The sequence below is a fragment of the Zeus faber genome (genome assembly GCF_960531495.2).
Source record: "Zeus faber genome assembly, chromosome: 1".
Classification (NCBI taxonomy): domain Eukaryota; kingdom Metazoa; phylum Chordata; class Actinopteri; order Zeiformes; family Zeidae; genus Zeus; species Zeus faber.
In genome coordinates, this window is record NC_137193.1 from 46,033,768 (window position 1) to 46,050,274 (window position 16,507).

General features: G+C 44.8%; 1 protein-coding gene across 2 annotated transcripts in view; it reads left to right on the forward strand.

The window, feature by feature from the left end:
- tle2b (TLE family member 2, transcriptional corepressor b) overlaps positions 1-16,507 on the forward strand; it is an 89,305-nt gene that overhangs the window by 53,743 nt on the left and 19,055 nt on the right. Inside the window, exons 6-10 of one of the 2 annotated variants that reach the window (XM_080006727.1) lie at positions 1,059-1,133; positions 3,933-4,113; positions 7,597-7,613; positions 10,384-10,518; positions 11,534-11,587. In XM_080006727.1, the coding sequence (XP_079862853.1) occupies positions 1,059-1,133; positions 3,933-4,113; positions 7,597-7,613; positions 10,384-10,518; positions 11,534-11,587 (462 nt within the window). The remainder of the gene's footprint in view (positions 1-1,058; positions 1,134-3,932; positions 4,114-7,596; positions 7,614-10,383; positions 10,519-11,533; positions 11,588-16,507) is intronic. The other variant, XM_080006728.1, reaches the window with a different exon arrangement.

Genomic DNA, 16,507 nt, shown 5'->3' on the forward strand with positions numbered 1-16,507 from the left:
GATGGCATGGTTGCTTAACCTTGGAATATATTCTTACACAAACAGTGTGTGTGTTGCCACAAGACCTTTACCAGCGTTTTGTTCTCATGACACAAAGCACCGGGTGTCGGCACGGTGGTGCAGTGCATTGCACTGCTGCCTCACAGCAAGAAGGTCCTAGGTTTGATTCCCGCCTGGGGTGCTGTTGACGCTCTGGTGGGTTATCTCCCAAATAGGAGCCTTTCTGTGTGGAGTTTGCATGTTCCCCCCGTGTTCACATGGGGGTTTCCTCCACCTAACATCAGCAAGGACCCCCACCAAAAAAATGGACACATCATCGTCTGACCAGCGGTGGACACCTGGTGCCAGGTCCCCGGGCGCCAAAAAATTCAGAGGCCACATTTCACTGGCCACCACCCAAAAAGCATGTGTGTGTGTGTATATTTATATGCATGTGTTGTAGTGCGGTGTGTCATGTGACTTCTTCATCTTGAATAAAGTATCTTTTCCTTCAATAAGGATTGTCATGGTCCCTCTAGCGAGCTCGCTCGTATAGAGAACGAAACATATGAAAGGACGCCAAGACCTTGAGTAATCAAAACAGAATAGGCTTTTATTTCGAAAAGAGGACAAAACCATACTCAAAGTGCAACGAAAAAAAACAACCAAAAGGGGGTTGGAGATCCCAACTAAATAGAACAAAAGATTGCAAAGCTACCAGGCCAGCCATGCAATGGGCTGTACGAACCCAGCTCTTTCCCCTAAACTACCAAAAATATATTAACAGGGTTTAAATTGGGGGTGGTTTACCTTTGGTAAATACATAAATAAGAGCGATATTGAAGAGGATATCGGCCGATGTTGCCATGGTTTTCTACCTGAATCTTCCAGAAGGAATCACTGATCACCTCCAGGACTCCAATCAAATTCCCTTTGTGAGAACGACCAAATGTTGTATTGAATGTTGCTCTCTGAACTGTGGAGGAATGAGCCATACTCTGCCAAACCTATAAATTCCATCATCCCCATTTAATTGTGTGTGTGTGTGTGTGTCTGTGTGTCTGTGTGTCTGTGTGCAGCACCAGCAGCAGGTGGTTCAGGCAGTGGAAAGAGCCAAGCAGGTCACCATGGCTGAGCTCAATGCAATCATCGGGGTGAGTCGCCTTTTTTCTATCATACACACACATTAGAGATGGGAAATAAACATGCAAAGATTTTTTTCTGTTCAAACATCTAAAGTCAAATTGCTTTTTACAATGTTTTTCTTGGCCGCTTCAGATGAAGTCACATCCAAAAACTGCGTACACAGACACACTATCCAAACAGATTCTCTCTCAATCTGCTGTTTCAATGTAAAGCATAGAAAATATATACAGTATATATATTTAACCAGGACCTTCATTTAGAAGTTAAAAGTCTCATCAATATCGCATGAATTTGGGATATTTCATCGCAATACAGAAAAAATGACAAAATTCAGAGTATGTTTTGAGCCAGCAGTTAAATTCATTGTGATTGTCATTGTTATTTCAAATTGGAAGGTCCCTGTCAGTTACCGTCCCGAATACACACAAACACACACACACACACACACGCACGCATGCACGCACGCACAAACACACACAGGTATATCCATTTTAGGATGGCGGCCAAGTGAGTGTATACTATGTACTGTATATCTTCCACTACACACACACACACACACACATCTACACAAAGAAAAAATGAATGAAATCAACTTCCAACTTAAATGTATTTTCGCAGTTGACCAGATTTAACATATTTAATAAATAAATGTTCAAGCTCACAAACACACAGACACACACACACAACCATACAAACATATTCACACATACACACACACACTCACATACAAAATACAGTAGCAGGAAGTTAACTGTTGGATTACAATAAATATTAATCTCAAACACAAATCCTTGCAAGTACACACACACACACACACACACACACAGACACACACACAGAGACACACACACGGGGGGGGGCTTTCCAGACTTGTCAGAGCACTGATCAAATTGCTGTCTACTTATAGCATTTTTGTTCCTTCCAGCACGACAAACACAATGTGTATGTGTTTCTGCCTGTGTGTTTTTGTTTTGGTTTGTGTGTGTGTGTGTGTGTGTGTGTGTGTGTGTGTGTGTGTGTGTGTGTGTGTGTGTGTGTATGCACGTGCCCAGAGTGTTGGCTCGAAAAAACAACACATCAGGACAGACCATAATATCCCCCTCTGGAAAACAGCCACTGTTTATCTGTCTCCGCACTTCTTCTCTCCACTCCCTCCATTCCTGGCTGGCCTTCTTTCACTCGCTCTCTTGCTTGCTCCCTCGCTCTCCCTCTTTCTCTCTCTCTCTCTCTCTCTCTCTCTCTCTCTCTCTCTCTCTCTCTCTCTCTCTCTCTCTCTTTTCCGGCGGTCAGATATTCCTTCTCTTCTCCCCTGTCCTTCATTTTAATTTTTGCCAACATCAATCTCTCCATCCCATTTGTTTTTCTTCCCCTTTATCCCTCCTCCCTCTCTGCCCTTCCCTCCCCCTAGTACTTATTCACCCTCTCTCTCTCTCTCTCTCCCCACTCTCTCTCTTTTCTTCTCCGGTCTTTTTCTTATAGTATTATTATTATGACCAATATTTAATCCCACCATTTCTTGTCTTCCGTGGCTTCAACATCTCTATCCTTTTCTCTCTCTCTCTATCTCTCTCTCTCGCTCTCTCTCTGTCTAATGGCCTCCACATCTCTCATCTCCGCCCCTCTGATCTGAGTCACACGCCCCACCCCACTCGCACTCTCCTCCTCCCACACCTTTATGCTACTGACCTAAATCTCATTCCCTCTCCATTACCTCTTTCTCTTCATCTTTCTCTCCCTGAACCTTTTACTTCATGCACCAGTCTCACTTTCCCATCTCCTCCCCACGTCTCTCCATCCCTCCCTCTTTATATCCAAGTACTCAGTGGAGCCCCCAGAAATCTTTCATCAGGGTGGCCAAGTGGGACCACAGAAAATCTTGTGGTGGCACACCAAAACCTGGGCATCTCCCAGCAACATGGTGGCGTGTAGCGTTAACGTTGAACACACAACGTTCCTTATAACACGTTTATTTTAACCTGTAAAATGTGGTTTTGAACTACGGAGAACAAGGACGAGAGTGTGTGCATGCTAGATGCATGGGGTACCGTATGCAGTCCTGCCCCCGTGCTCGCACGACCCTCCCCACACGGTTGCAACAGCTTACCACTCGCTCCCTTACCAAGCTGACTTTTGAGACGGGGATGGAATGTGGAGACAGTGGCTGAAGGATTTTAGGGCGTGGCCATGGCATGTATTGTAGCTTCACCTCCCTTTCAATCCACATAACTGTTCCTAACAAACCTCTCCCAGTATATTTAATTGTTTCTTCTTCTGCTCTCTCTCTCTCTCTCTCTCTCTCTCTCTCTCTCTCTCTCTCTGCCTCTCTCTGTCCATCTTTTAACCTGTTCCACCTTTGGTCACTCCCTCACTTGCTCCTGTCTTCCCGCTCTCTCTTTCTTTCTTCACATGCATATCACCACATTTATCCTCATTTCTTCTTCAACCCTGGCCTTGCCATTTACTTCTCCTTCTCTCTCTTACCTTTGTTTTGCCGCTGTCTCTTCTCTTACATACTTTATTTTCCTTACGCTCTTTGTTTACTTTCATTGGCTTCTTCCTATTAAAAGCAATGTGGAACTTTGGTTGAACATTTGACAGTATGTGTCAAATGACAACAGAAAGTAATTTCCATTTCGCGCTCACTGTTCATATGTCCTACTTTTAGTGTGATTCCTAGTAGTGGTTCTCTTGATAAATGTGGGCCTGATTGGATGACCAACTGTCCATTGGAATTCAGTAATAATGAAGGATGTCAAGCTTCTCGATCTCAACCACTCTTCCTAACAACCCACCCTTCTTTTCACCAGCAGCAGCAGCTCCAGCACCTGTCTCACCACGCTCCAGGTATCCCGCTGGCCTCCCACCCCTCCGGCCTGTCCTTAGGGGCCGGGGGCTCCGGGCTCCTGGCCCTCACCGGGGCCCTTGGGGTCTCGGCACACCTGGCCTCCAAGGACGACCGCAACCACCTTGATCCCGATCATCTCCGAGGTAAGAGGTGCGGGTGTGCGTGTGTCTTTCGCCCCCTTCCCAATCCTATCAGCCCAGTCATCAAGTCATGCATGATTTGGGTACACCACCTTGATATTTTAGGTGTTGTTTGCTCAATGTTAAATTGAAACAGCTCTTGGCTTGTGGAAGATGATGTCAAGCAGCATTGAATGTCTTGATGTATGGAAAATGTCTCGCCCTTGAATATATTCCTCAAATGGTTTCACCAATGACAATCAGGGAAATTAATCTGTGAATGAGAGATAAATGGGGAGCTATTTGCCACTGCAGACAAGTGCTAATATCTCAAACACTTGCTGTGATTTATGGACCTTGGACCTCTAGAGGAGTAACTGGGGCCTAGACCTTGACCAACAGTCTGTGTAAACGTTAGGAACGGTACCTGAGGGAAAGATTTCCTCCTCAATGGTTTGATATTGGCTGGGACCTGTTTTTCCAGAGCTTTTAAAAGGCCCTAGGAGCTGTCTAACTTTAATTAACAAACCCTGTACTAACCAGTTAACTTTCTCAAAATCAGTGTGGCACCCAATACACCCACACATCACAAAATGATTATTTTTTTAAAGATATTTTGCTGCGTTCTGTCAAAACAGCCTTGGCAATGACTGCCTTTATGTGGGCCAATGATCTTGTGGCGGATTACAGAAGAGAAAAAACTCTTTGTGAAGAACTTTCCCATCTCGCTCCTTTCTGAGAGGCTAAAGGCCTGGAGTGTCCTGTTCACGAACCCAGCGTGAGCTGAAAGGAAACCCAAAAATTAAAGACAGGAGCAATAGATTAAAGAGAGAGAGAGAGAGAGAGAGGGGGGGGGGGGAGAGAGAGAGAGAGATAGGTAGGAGAGATGAAGGCATAAGATTGTAGGTCCGTATCAGCCCACGCATAGTGCCTCTGCCCGTGCTCGTCCATTTGTGTGTCCAAGTCTGGTGTATGTTTGTGTGTGTGTGTGTGTGTGTGTGTGTGTGTGTGTGTGTGTGTGTGTGTGTGTGTGTGTGTGTGTGTGTGTGTGTGTGTGTGTGTGTGTGTGTGTGTGTGTGCGCGTGCGTGCGTGCGTGTGTTTTTATAGGAGGAGAAAAGAGGATAAATGAGAAGACAGATGAGCGTTGAAGATATAAGAGGAAGGCCAAGAGCTTTGTCTGGTAGATGAATGATGGAACAGAGAGAGGGACTTGGGAGGGAGAGAGAGGGTTTGATTTGAATTTAAAAAAGCATTTCTTGAATAGAGTTTTCATGTTTACAGAAACAACAAAAAAAGCCTTTAGTCGCATAAGCAACACACACTTTGAATGAGAACTATTACATTCCATTTCCAACTAAGTATTTCCATCATAGTTTTTCCTTGAGATAATGTTAGAATTAAAAAAAAAAAAAAAATGAAAACAATCAATCAATCAAAATTGCAGCAGCAAAGCGTCAGTCGACATGAAGGCTGGGCCTAGAGAGACTCTGGAACGGCTTCTTCCTGCTCTTCCAGAGGGACATGTAGTCGGTTCAGTTCTAGCTCCAGGTCTGATGAGAGTGTCCTCCAGGGTGATGAGAGTCCAGAGTAGGGCTGCACAATTAATCGTACATTTATGACAATGTCGATGTTGGCCTCCACAATTAATTAGCCGCGGCTGGGGATGATTCTATTTAATTTTTTTTCAATTTGTCCACTATCGGCGCCGTCAGCAGCGTCTGTCTTACAAAAGCTGTTTTTTTTCTTGCAAAGAACCTGCAGGGGTAATATAACTGACCTTCTTGTTTGGGATAAATTATTTTTATTTGGTGCTATGTGGTATCATTCTTTTTTTTTTTCGTGAAATATAGCCTTCAGAAGACTGAATTAATTGAAGTCCTATTTTGATTCAAAGATTTGTACATTTGAGTTATTTTTTATTTATTTATAGGTTCATAAAATACATTATTATTGTGAAGGCAGTTTCCTGTTGATAAACAAAGTAAAATAAAATAATCGTATTTCCCAAAATGGATGAATAATCATGATAAATAATCATGATCACAATAGCCATAATCGTGCAGCCCTAGTTCATGGTAACCCACTACGTCTCTCCCAGCTGGGGCAGCACCCGAAGAAACTGTGTAGTGAGCTCTTGCTTGTAGGCCTCGGCAATGTAGAGGGCAGTGTAGAAACACACCACCAGCTTCCTCAGCTCAGGATCGGTCATTGTCCCATCAGGCAGATGGATGCAGGCCACCAGCCTCCTCTGAGCCGCTGTCTCCTCTAGGTTGAACAAAGGTGGTAGTGATTTCCAAAAAACTAAAACCCTCCTCTTTCCATCATCACACAGTTAGCGTTTAAGATCCCCAAAATAAAAATATGCATGAGGAAAAGGAAAAACAATGAAAGAGACGGATAGAACAACCAAAAAGGGGACATCATCATGACAAATTATTGACTAATTTGCCCCTTTTGCCTTATTGCTCTGTCTTGAGGTCTTTGAGTAATGACATGTTGTGTTTCATGTGAACCGTTTATTTCCGTCCAACTTATCTGAACTTACCGGTGTCTGGGAAAAACATTTGTTTCCGAAACAGACTGTTCAATTGTTTCATATTGAAATTAATTAACCTCCTCTAGGGTGCAGATTTGATCGCATGGACAGTCTGTGTCGGCAACTGACGTAGAGTCAGAATCGGTTTCATATTCAGGATAGAGCCTCCCTCCCCGGGCGCACAAAGAGTAGGGGGAGCCACCACGCTCCCCACCAAGGCTCCAAGCCACACCAGCACCGCCCCAAGCCAGCTTCGGAACCTGAGGGGCGGCTCCGCTCCCCGCCACCGAAGAGCCGGCCCAGGCAGGGCGCTGTCGGTGCGGCCACCTGGACTTCCTGTCCTACGTCCCCACAGTCAAAGCATTTCATAGTCCCCGAGTTAGCATAAACCATGTAATTCCTTGTAATAACCCCCCATGTTTTAACCTGAATTTGACGTCCAGGTCCTTCTCCGGCGAGCTGAGCAGCATAAACACCTGCCTCTGCAACGACAGCACATTTCAGCTCCTCGTTTTTGCACCCAAGCAGGATCATCTTAAACGGGCTTACAATTTTGCCGAAGCACTGCAGCTATCGCCGCAGAGAGGGAAAGAAAAAAGAGAGAGAGAGAGAGAGAGAGAGAGAGAGAGAGAGAGAGAGAGAGAGAGAGAGAGCGAGAGAGAGAGAGAGAGAGAGCGCGAGAGAGAGAGCGCGAGAGAGAGAGAGAGAGCATGCGAGAGAGTTGAAGCATGCACAATAGCTGGACTGTATCTTTATTAGCAAGGGGCAGTTGCAGTTCAGCCTGACCTTGATCGGCTTGGAAGACTGTTATTATTATCAGGACTGACGTCAAACTTTCTCTCTTTTTTGTCCCCCTTTCTCTGCTCACCGCCCCTCTCTCTATCTGTTTGTCTCCCACCTTTCTGCTCCATCTCACTCTCCCACTCTCATGCTCACTCCGTCTCTCTTTCCCCTTTCTACCTCATCCCAGAGGGAGCACCCAGCCGGGTAAGTAGCTGTGTGTGTGTGTGTGCGTGCGTGCGGGCTTTGTGCGTGCGTGCGTGCGTGCGTGCGTGCGTGTATATCCTCGTTTGTGCACACCCACATGTTTTAGTGAGGCAGTGTGTAGTCTTGCGCAGACACACAGATCTTTTCCTGTGTGTGTATGTTTGCACGTGACAGTGATAAACCTTAATGGGAAACGTAGAACCACTATAAAGCTCTGTAAAAAAAAAAAAAAAAAAGACTGGCGCTCAGCCAGGAGCAGCAGCTCGATGCCAGCACCTTGGACCTCCTTGAGAGTTTGGGGTTTTTCATATCACCGTTACATCAGAGCTACAGGATCTACCAGCTCTTATCCAAAGCCCCTCTCAATCAGTGCAACAATCATCCTTCCATCCTTCCAATCCTTCCATCCATTCATTTACCTATACATCCATCCATCAATCTTCAGTCAGGGGTTACCGTACAAGTTATGTGAACTTCACTTGCTTCCCTTCAAAGACTTAAAACCGCAGTGACAGTAGAGTTTAGCGCTTGGAACACACCCATACACTCCATTGCTCAAGGGCACTGTGCCAGAGTACAGGCTTTGCACATAGTATAGAGCAGGGTTCTCAACCTTTTTTGCTCAGAGACCCCCTCAATCAAACCATCTACGACACCCCCCCGCCCATGTATTTATCAGTGGTCGTTTCAGTTGGTTCTATTTTCATGGTAGAGAGCATGATTTCATGGCATACAACACATTAAAATGTGTAGTCATGGATTTTGTTACAATTATAATCGACCAAGGCCTCGCGACCACCCACCCTGAGAGCTCTGTTGACCCCCTTTCAGGGCCTGGCATCCCAGGTTGGGAGTCACTGGTCTAGAAGTTACTTTAAAGTCTCTAAACCTAGACTGGGCAAACACAACTAGCAGGCTGATAGGAAATGTGCAAACATGCACTGCAGTTTTATGTCTTTACGGGGAGGAGTCGGCAATGAGGCCCTGGAGAACGGCGGCATCGCGAATGGACTCAAAGGTCTGTTGTCATTGCTTTTCTATCCAGCCGCAGCTTCACTTTATGGTCGATGTGTTAATGTTCCCTTACCTGCACCGACTGGTACAGACAGACAGCTGGCTTTCATCAGTGCCACTGTTGATAACACGGGCAGAGAGGGAGCGAGGGGGAGGTGAAGAGGAGAGTGGAGCGAGTGAGAAAAACAAAGAGGACTTTTCGAAGACAAAAAAATGGAAAACGGGGAGAAAAAGGTTGTAAAAGAAAATAAACCCCCTGGTCTTTGCCTGGGTTTTTAGTGCTTTCTCCCCCTCTGTCCCCAGTGAAACCCTGAGCATCGTTTAATTGCAAACACAATTGCGATTGTGAAGCAAATATTTCTCTCCTGAGTTCAAGTCTGTGCTAAGCTTATCCGGGAAGAGGGGAGGAGGAGGAGGAGAGATGTATATCAATCGGCATTTGTCAAAGTAGATGAAAAAGAAAAAAAAAAGGGGGAGTCCTGCGCCAGTGTAAGATGTTGGAATTTTAAATAGACGGGAAGAAAGGGACAGTGAAGGGAAGTTTATAGGAGGAGGAGAAGAAAGGGGAAGAAGAAGAGAGAGAAGTTTGTTGAGCTGCACTGAGGTTCATTGTGCGCTGTCCGTGCAGCGGGGGCTCCTTCCTGTCTGGACAGTGGGAGTCTGAACCGCTGCATCGGGGGCTCGGGGGTCCGAGGAGGAGGAGAGGCCCCGAGACAACAACAACACACACACACACACACACACACAAAAGCAACACACACTACGCTGCACGCACACATCACAGAACAACGCAGCACTTTCAGTCTCCTCTGAACAAAGGATCCAAGGATGTCGTACCCGCTTGTAAATACTCAGCGCAGCGTTATCGGCCGATAACGGGCGTTGTATTTCACGCACAAGCCGTGGTGTCCAGCGGAGACTGTAATGAGCTGCAGTTCTGAGCCTCCCCACCGGGCTGCGACCCGCGCTCACGGTGCTCTATTTGTCGTGTCCTCTCCATGGTGCGCACGTTGGGATGTTTCTATTGGTTTTATCCTGGTTGAGTGTTTGTGTTTGTTTATTAAGAGGTTAAAATGTCCTTTATTTGCATTGCTTGTATCCAAGCTGATGTCTGCTAACTTCAATGTTATCACGCGGTGTGGCATGGAATGTGTCAGGTCTCTCTTACAGTTTTTGGTGTCTGTCTGTCTGCATGTCTACGTTTCTCTCTGTGCGGCTCTTAAAGCACCGTACTGGTGCCTGAACATCTTCCTTATGATTGCTGACATTATAAGATCATGTGGTATCTAGTCTTTCGTCAAACGTACCGTTACTACTATTAGGTACAATTTTGCCTCATTTTGTGCCATTAGTGCTATTGCTTTAAGAAATGCAATTTTTTTTTTTGTCCTTTGACAAAAAAAAGTCTGACGGTAGTTGTCGCTGTTGGGACCAGGAGATGGTTTTAAGGAAGGTTTCTCACCATAGTATACTGTATATACCATAAATTTTCCAAAAAACAAAAACGGAGAGGAGTCAAAATGTGAGCTATCATCAGGGAACTGCACAGGGGTCATGTAAAATGTGTGTGCTGACTAATAAATTGTCTAAAACTCAATCTGGCACTGGTACGGTCCTCTAATCTCCCTTTGTCCTGACTTGGGTTATGTTTGCTGGCTCTGATGTATTCATGTGTTTGTCCTCTTTTTCCGGAGAGTGGACATGTTTCAACTCTTCTTCTTCTCTCTCTCTCTCTCTCTCTCTCTCTCTCTCTAAGTCGGTGTCATCGACAGACAGCCAGCCTCCTGAGGAACGCCAGGGCCCGTCAGGAGGATACTCCTCCTCTCAGGGAGGCGCTGAGGCCAAGAGGAGGCGCTGTGATGACAAGGACCACCTCCCTCCCCACTCCTACGTATGGATTCGTCTTTTTCTATGAATATTTGCTTGTGTGTGCTAGTGTCTTGAGTTTATATCAGGGCTGGGCGAAATGGAAGATGACAATATCATAATCAATAAAATGGTATTAATATATCAATAAAATATGAATCAGTATCACAGCATGCGCTCATTAATTCCCATGTTAAAGAATCCACCCAAAGCTCATAAGTTAACTAAAAAATGTCTTTATTTCATGACGACACAACACCACACAAAGACTGGATTACTGAGTTATCCCCTCGTTCAAGGATTCCCAATCTAGTTTATTTATTTCACTCTCTCCAGCTTCGTTTCAGGTCTTTCTATCCTTCTCTCTGGCTCAGTATCTGTCCTGTCATCCTCCTAATTACTTTTATTATTATTATTATTATTAATAATTATTCTTGCTTCATTTATTTAGTATTTCTCTACCTCTCTCCTCATGTCTTTTACCCCATTGCCGTTTCTTTCTTGTTGTTCTATCTGCTTTCTCTGTTTCAGGTTTACTCTGGTTCCCTTTACTTATTTTTCTGTTTACCTCATTCTCTCACTGTCACTCTCCATCCTGGGTCTTGGAATAGTCTCTAGACGTGGGCCTGTTTTGGCACCGTATAATTAGGGGACTGATGTCATTCCCCCGGTGATGTCAATAGGAATATCAGACCATGATCACATCAAAGCGCTGTTGCCATGGTGACTAAGTGCCATAGCTGTCACCCCTGGACAAAAAAAGAGCGAGAGAGAGAGAGAGGCGGGAGCAGCCACAATATGGCTAGGCAAAGATGTGTGTGTGTGTGTGTGTGTGTGTGTGTGTCCATATCTCTGTGTCAGATCTTTCAGCCTTGCAGCTGTAAGGGAGCAGGCAGCGGCATTGATGTATTGATCTGCGTTGTGTGTCTATTTGTGTATAATTATCTTTCTTTTGAACCAGTGTCTCTGTGTGCACAGAGTAAATAATAATAATAAAGACTGTTGATGACGCCTGACCGTGGTCATGTCCCTCACCGTAGGACAGTGATGGAGACAAGAGTGAAGACAACCTGGTGGTGGACGTCTCTAACGAGGTGAGTCACACCGTTCTCCAATAAAATATCTCCAAATAATCCCAATTCTGTGACGGAAATGCAGCCCTTTGAGCCACGGGGTACAGGAACTAGACAAAGAACCATTTAGGCCCCGAACCTTCTCAAACAGGAACTGTGTGACAAATCTACGACGACGACAGCAAACAGGAAGTTGAAGCCGTTGTTGTTGGGAAAGAGGAGGAGGTCTAGAGGTGCAAACGCCTGCTTGAACTTTGTTGAAGGTCCATCAGCCACAGATGCTCCACTTTCTTGGGAACAGGAACTATCCAAGTGGAACCATTTTCAGAACCAACTTCTAAGCTTGGGCCGATATTCGATTATATAGAATATTGCGATATCTGTCACCATTTGCAATCAATATTTTCACAATATCGAAATATCACCCCTTTCCCCCATCCGTCCGTCCGTGGGGCCACCGGAAGCGACAGACAGAGCACATTTACTTGCGCGCACAGAGAGGATGTACAGTGTGTGGACGTATACGCACAGCGGCACAACAGCGAGGGAGCAGATGAAGGGTTTGGACGTGGTGGCGCACGTGGCCTGAATGATGATTAAGTTGCAGCTCAGTGCTAGTGATGCGGGCGTCAGTGATGGGGTGACTGCGATAGGCACGCCAAAACAGTGTGTTATTATTTCAGATGTAGGTTATTTTATTTTACGTCTGCTTATGGAACAAAACTGTGCGTAATGGGGACACTTTCTCCATGTCTCTCTCCCCAGTCACCCCCTCTCGATGCGTTATGCGCAGAAAATTATTGGAACGATTCTACAAGTCGTGTCCCGTTCTTCCGTACCCCGTCCTCACACTGTTTTTAGTTGTTTTATTTGGAGGAACGGGGATGGCCATCAGGGCAAACGGAGAGCTGTGTTTGATTCACACATACAAATATATTCACAAAATATACCTATGATTCCCCTTATTTATAATTCTCCATTGAAATGTTAACCCTATGCATTTTGTAAGCTTTTGTTGTATCCTGTTATTGTAATGCACACTGACTGACAAAAAAGAAACAAACAAAAGGACGGCTTGACTCAAGAATCTCAGTCGACCGACGGGTTTCCGCTCACGCTACTCACGCATATCAACCAGTTCACACCCTCACACACCACTCCTCGTATTTCTCAGGCTAAGAATCACAAAATAAGTAAAATTCCCTTTTTTTTTCTTTTCTACGTATATATTTCCTCACTCGCGCTTCCTTGCTGCCCAGCACTGTTCGCGTGGTGAACGGGAGATCCTTTCCTCACGCACCTTACATGAACGACCACACACAACATGCTATCTGTTCTCTGTGATCCAGCATTAAAGGTTCACCGACAAAGAAAACAAATATAGAGTGTTTTTTTTATTGTAGATGTATTCATTGTAATTGATTGAAACAAAAAAAACGCTGTGCGCAACCGTGCGTAATGGAAACACTTTCTCTGTCCATGCCATCCACCCCGCTGTCAACAATGAGGCAGGGCGGGGACTGTATAAAATTTTGGATATTACCCAGGCCTACCAACTTCCTCCTTTGGAAAAAAAAAAAGGCTGAAGTTCCCAAGAACTGAGAACAACTGTGTTGCTGGTTCCAGAAATGGTTGCATTAGTGGAAAAGCCCCTTTAGTCATTTCTTCCTGCTTCGTCTATAGCTGTGTTTTAGAAACTATGAATTTAAGAAAAAATATAGTTGATCTCCAAACATGGCTTGTACGTCTAAACTAGGAGTTGAGTAAACGTAAAAGTGCACCCAACAAACCTAATCCATAAAAAAAGAATATACCAACATATGAATGAAGAATAGACACGGCCTTCCAGATTCAACACCTCACTAAGTCACACTCGCAGTCACAGTCACAGACACAGAACATGCCGCTTGCACCTTCCATTGTCATTAAAAGCATCTCTCTGCAACATAAGCCCCTTTCCCACCTGGAATCCCGAACTTTTCTGGATAAAATAAATCTGGCAAAGGCAGTTAGTAGTCATTCCCACATTAGCATCCTTTATGGAAAAGTTCAGAATGGGGTCTGTTCCCATATAGATACAGTACATAATGCTCTCGCGAGAGGTTTCCTATCTCGTGCGAGACTAGGCAACAGAATCCTTTTTTAGACCCGCGCTTCGCATCCCTGTCTCCCTGCACCACAGACTCTTCCCTCCGCTGATGGAGCCGGGACAGAGCCCCCGTCCCCAGGCGCAATAACCCTAAACCAATGTTATTAAATCAGTGTGATCATTTTCAATCAGGCCCACACTGTCTCCGGAGAACGAACATTCTCCACCTGCTCTACCTCTCTGAGTGGCATTTTTAAGAAGAATATGTATAAAATCTAGGAATAAAAAGACCTGTCTCCATAGAGACGGACTGACGTGTTTCGGTTCGGACTCTTTTTTTCTTTCCCGAAAAACTAATTATTTTTTTAAATATTGGTACGAAATAAATATTCGTAAAGCCCACTATTTGTGCTTTATTTGGATTTGGCTCTACCCTTATTTTACAGCAATGTTACTGCTTCCATTCCCACACACTTCCATTGACAGCCATTCTGTCAAATAGCCGGAAATTATACAAGGTCGAGAGTGGGCAAATTTCCGGAACGACTTTTATGGAACATCGACAACGGATCCCTTTCCCACATGATGCCAATACGGAACATTTCCAGTAGGTTGACAGCTTTCAGTGCAGGTGGGAAAGGGGCTATAGTGACTAATTTCCCTTCCAGAGAATTACTCAGACTTCTCACTTGTACACACACATTACCCCAGAACAGCATGGAGTTGCACAAAATATCGACCAACATTTTGTTCATACAAAAGTTATTACTATGCCGAGAACCTTTTCGAAAAAAGGTTTTTTGAGAGAGGGGTTTTTGGTAGTTGTTAAGTTGGAGTTGGAAATGTTTTTCTACTTTCTACTGTAGATGAACTGTGCATCTCCACACAATGCTGGAACGTTAACTAGTTAACTGTTTGGAAGTTAACTAATTCAATTGCTGGATGTTAACTAGTGAAATAGCTGGGAGTTAACAAATTACCTAGTTGAAAGTTACCTAGCTGTAAGATAACTAGTTAACTAGCTGCAAGTTAACTAGTGTACTAGCTGGAAGTGAACTACCTGGACGTTAACTAGCTGGATGTTAACTAGTAAACTAGCTGGACGTTTACATGTTACCTAGTTGGAAGTCACCCAGCTGTAAGTTAACCAGTAAACTAGTTGGAAGTTAACTAGTTAACTAGCTGGAAGTTAACTAGTTGCCAATTGTGGTAGAAACTGCTTCATATCAGCCAGGCACTGGTCTGTTGTATTAATACATTCACTGTGTTAAAGTTTGTGTGTCTGTGTGTGTGTTCTCATGCGTGCGTTTATGTGTGCGGTTTCAACGGTTTGAATATAGAAGTCTGGCAACCAGTGTGTGTGTGTGTGTGTGTGTGTGTGTGTGTGTGTGTGTGTGTGTGTGTGTGTGTGTGTGTGTGTGTGTGTGTGTGTGTGTGTGTGCGTGTGTGTGTGTGTGTGCCTATTAAACAAGTCATAGGTAAACAGGTAGTTGTTGCCCTGGACAGACAGCGCTGCTGTGTAAGCCCATTATCAGCCACTTTAAGTTCCCCTCCTTTCAAACCCCACACGCGCACACACACACACACACACGCACACGCACATGCACACGCACACGCACACGCACACGCACACGCACACACACACACACACTCTCTCTATCTCCTCTCATCTCGTTATTCTTTCTGTCTAAACCCCCTCTGAACATTTCTCTCTGTCCTCCCACCTCCTCCTCTTTTCTTCCTCTTGTCTTTCTTCTCCTCCTCTCTACTCTTTCTCTTGCCCCCCACCTCCACTCATTAGTTTAACCGCAGTCTGCTTCATTTAATATATGCAAAGCCGTTTATGCCCCGGGAATATTTTAGTTCTTTAAATACTTCACGCAGTGTACCAAAATATGTTTTATCTGAGCCTCTGTATTTTCATACAGTGCTCACAAAGCAGAGCTGCTCTCATGTGATTTTAAATCTGGTACAATAGGAGAAGAAAAGGAAGTGACAAATATGGGTAATGGCAGAAAAAGGGAGGACAGGGTCTCTGGTGGGGTGTGCGTGTGTGTGTGTGTGTGTGTGTGTGTGTGTGTGTGTGTGTGTGTGTGTGTGTGTGTGTGTGTGTGTGTGTGTGTGTGTGTGTGTGTGTGTGTGTCTGTAAATGTGTAGGCGTGTGCGGCCTGTATACTTGTACTGTATGTGTTAATGTGTATTCGGCTTTTTGTGTGTGTATCCATGGATCTGTGTTTCTGTGTGTGTATAAATGTGTGGATGCGTGTGTAGCCTCCATACTTGTATGTGCGAAGTAGTGTGTTATATGTGTATTTAGCTGTTTGTGTGTGTATCAATGGGTCTGTGTTTGTAAATGTGTGTGCAGCCTCTATACTTCTTAGTCTGTGTAAAGGAGTGTTTCGTGTATATGTTGCTATTAGGCTGTGTATGTATCCATCTGTGTATGTGCGTGTGTAAACGTGTGTATGGATATGGGGTGTGTGTGCATACGTGCAGCCTCCATATTAGTATATGTGACGCAGTGGGTTCAGTGTGTGTTTGTGCCGGTAAATGTCTGTGCTGATCACAGCAACCCGGAGAGAAGTGCTGACTGCAGTGCTCTGTGGCCCCTGGGGGCGGGGGTCCAGATACACACGGTACCACACATACACACTGTACCACACATACACACTGAATCACACATACACACTGTACCAGATACACACTGTACCACATACACACTTTACCAGAAACGCTCTGTATTATACATACACACTGTACCAGATTCACACTGTACCACAGCAATAAATAGTGAGTAGCTCCGGAAAACTGACTGACAAACCCTTCTTTCCGACCTCCTTATATACCCAAGA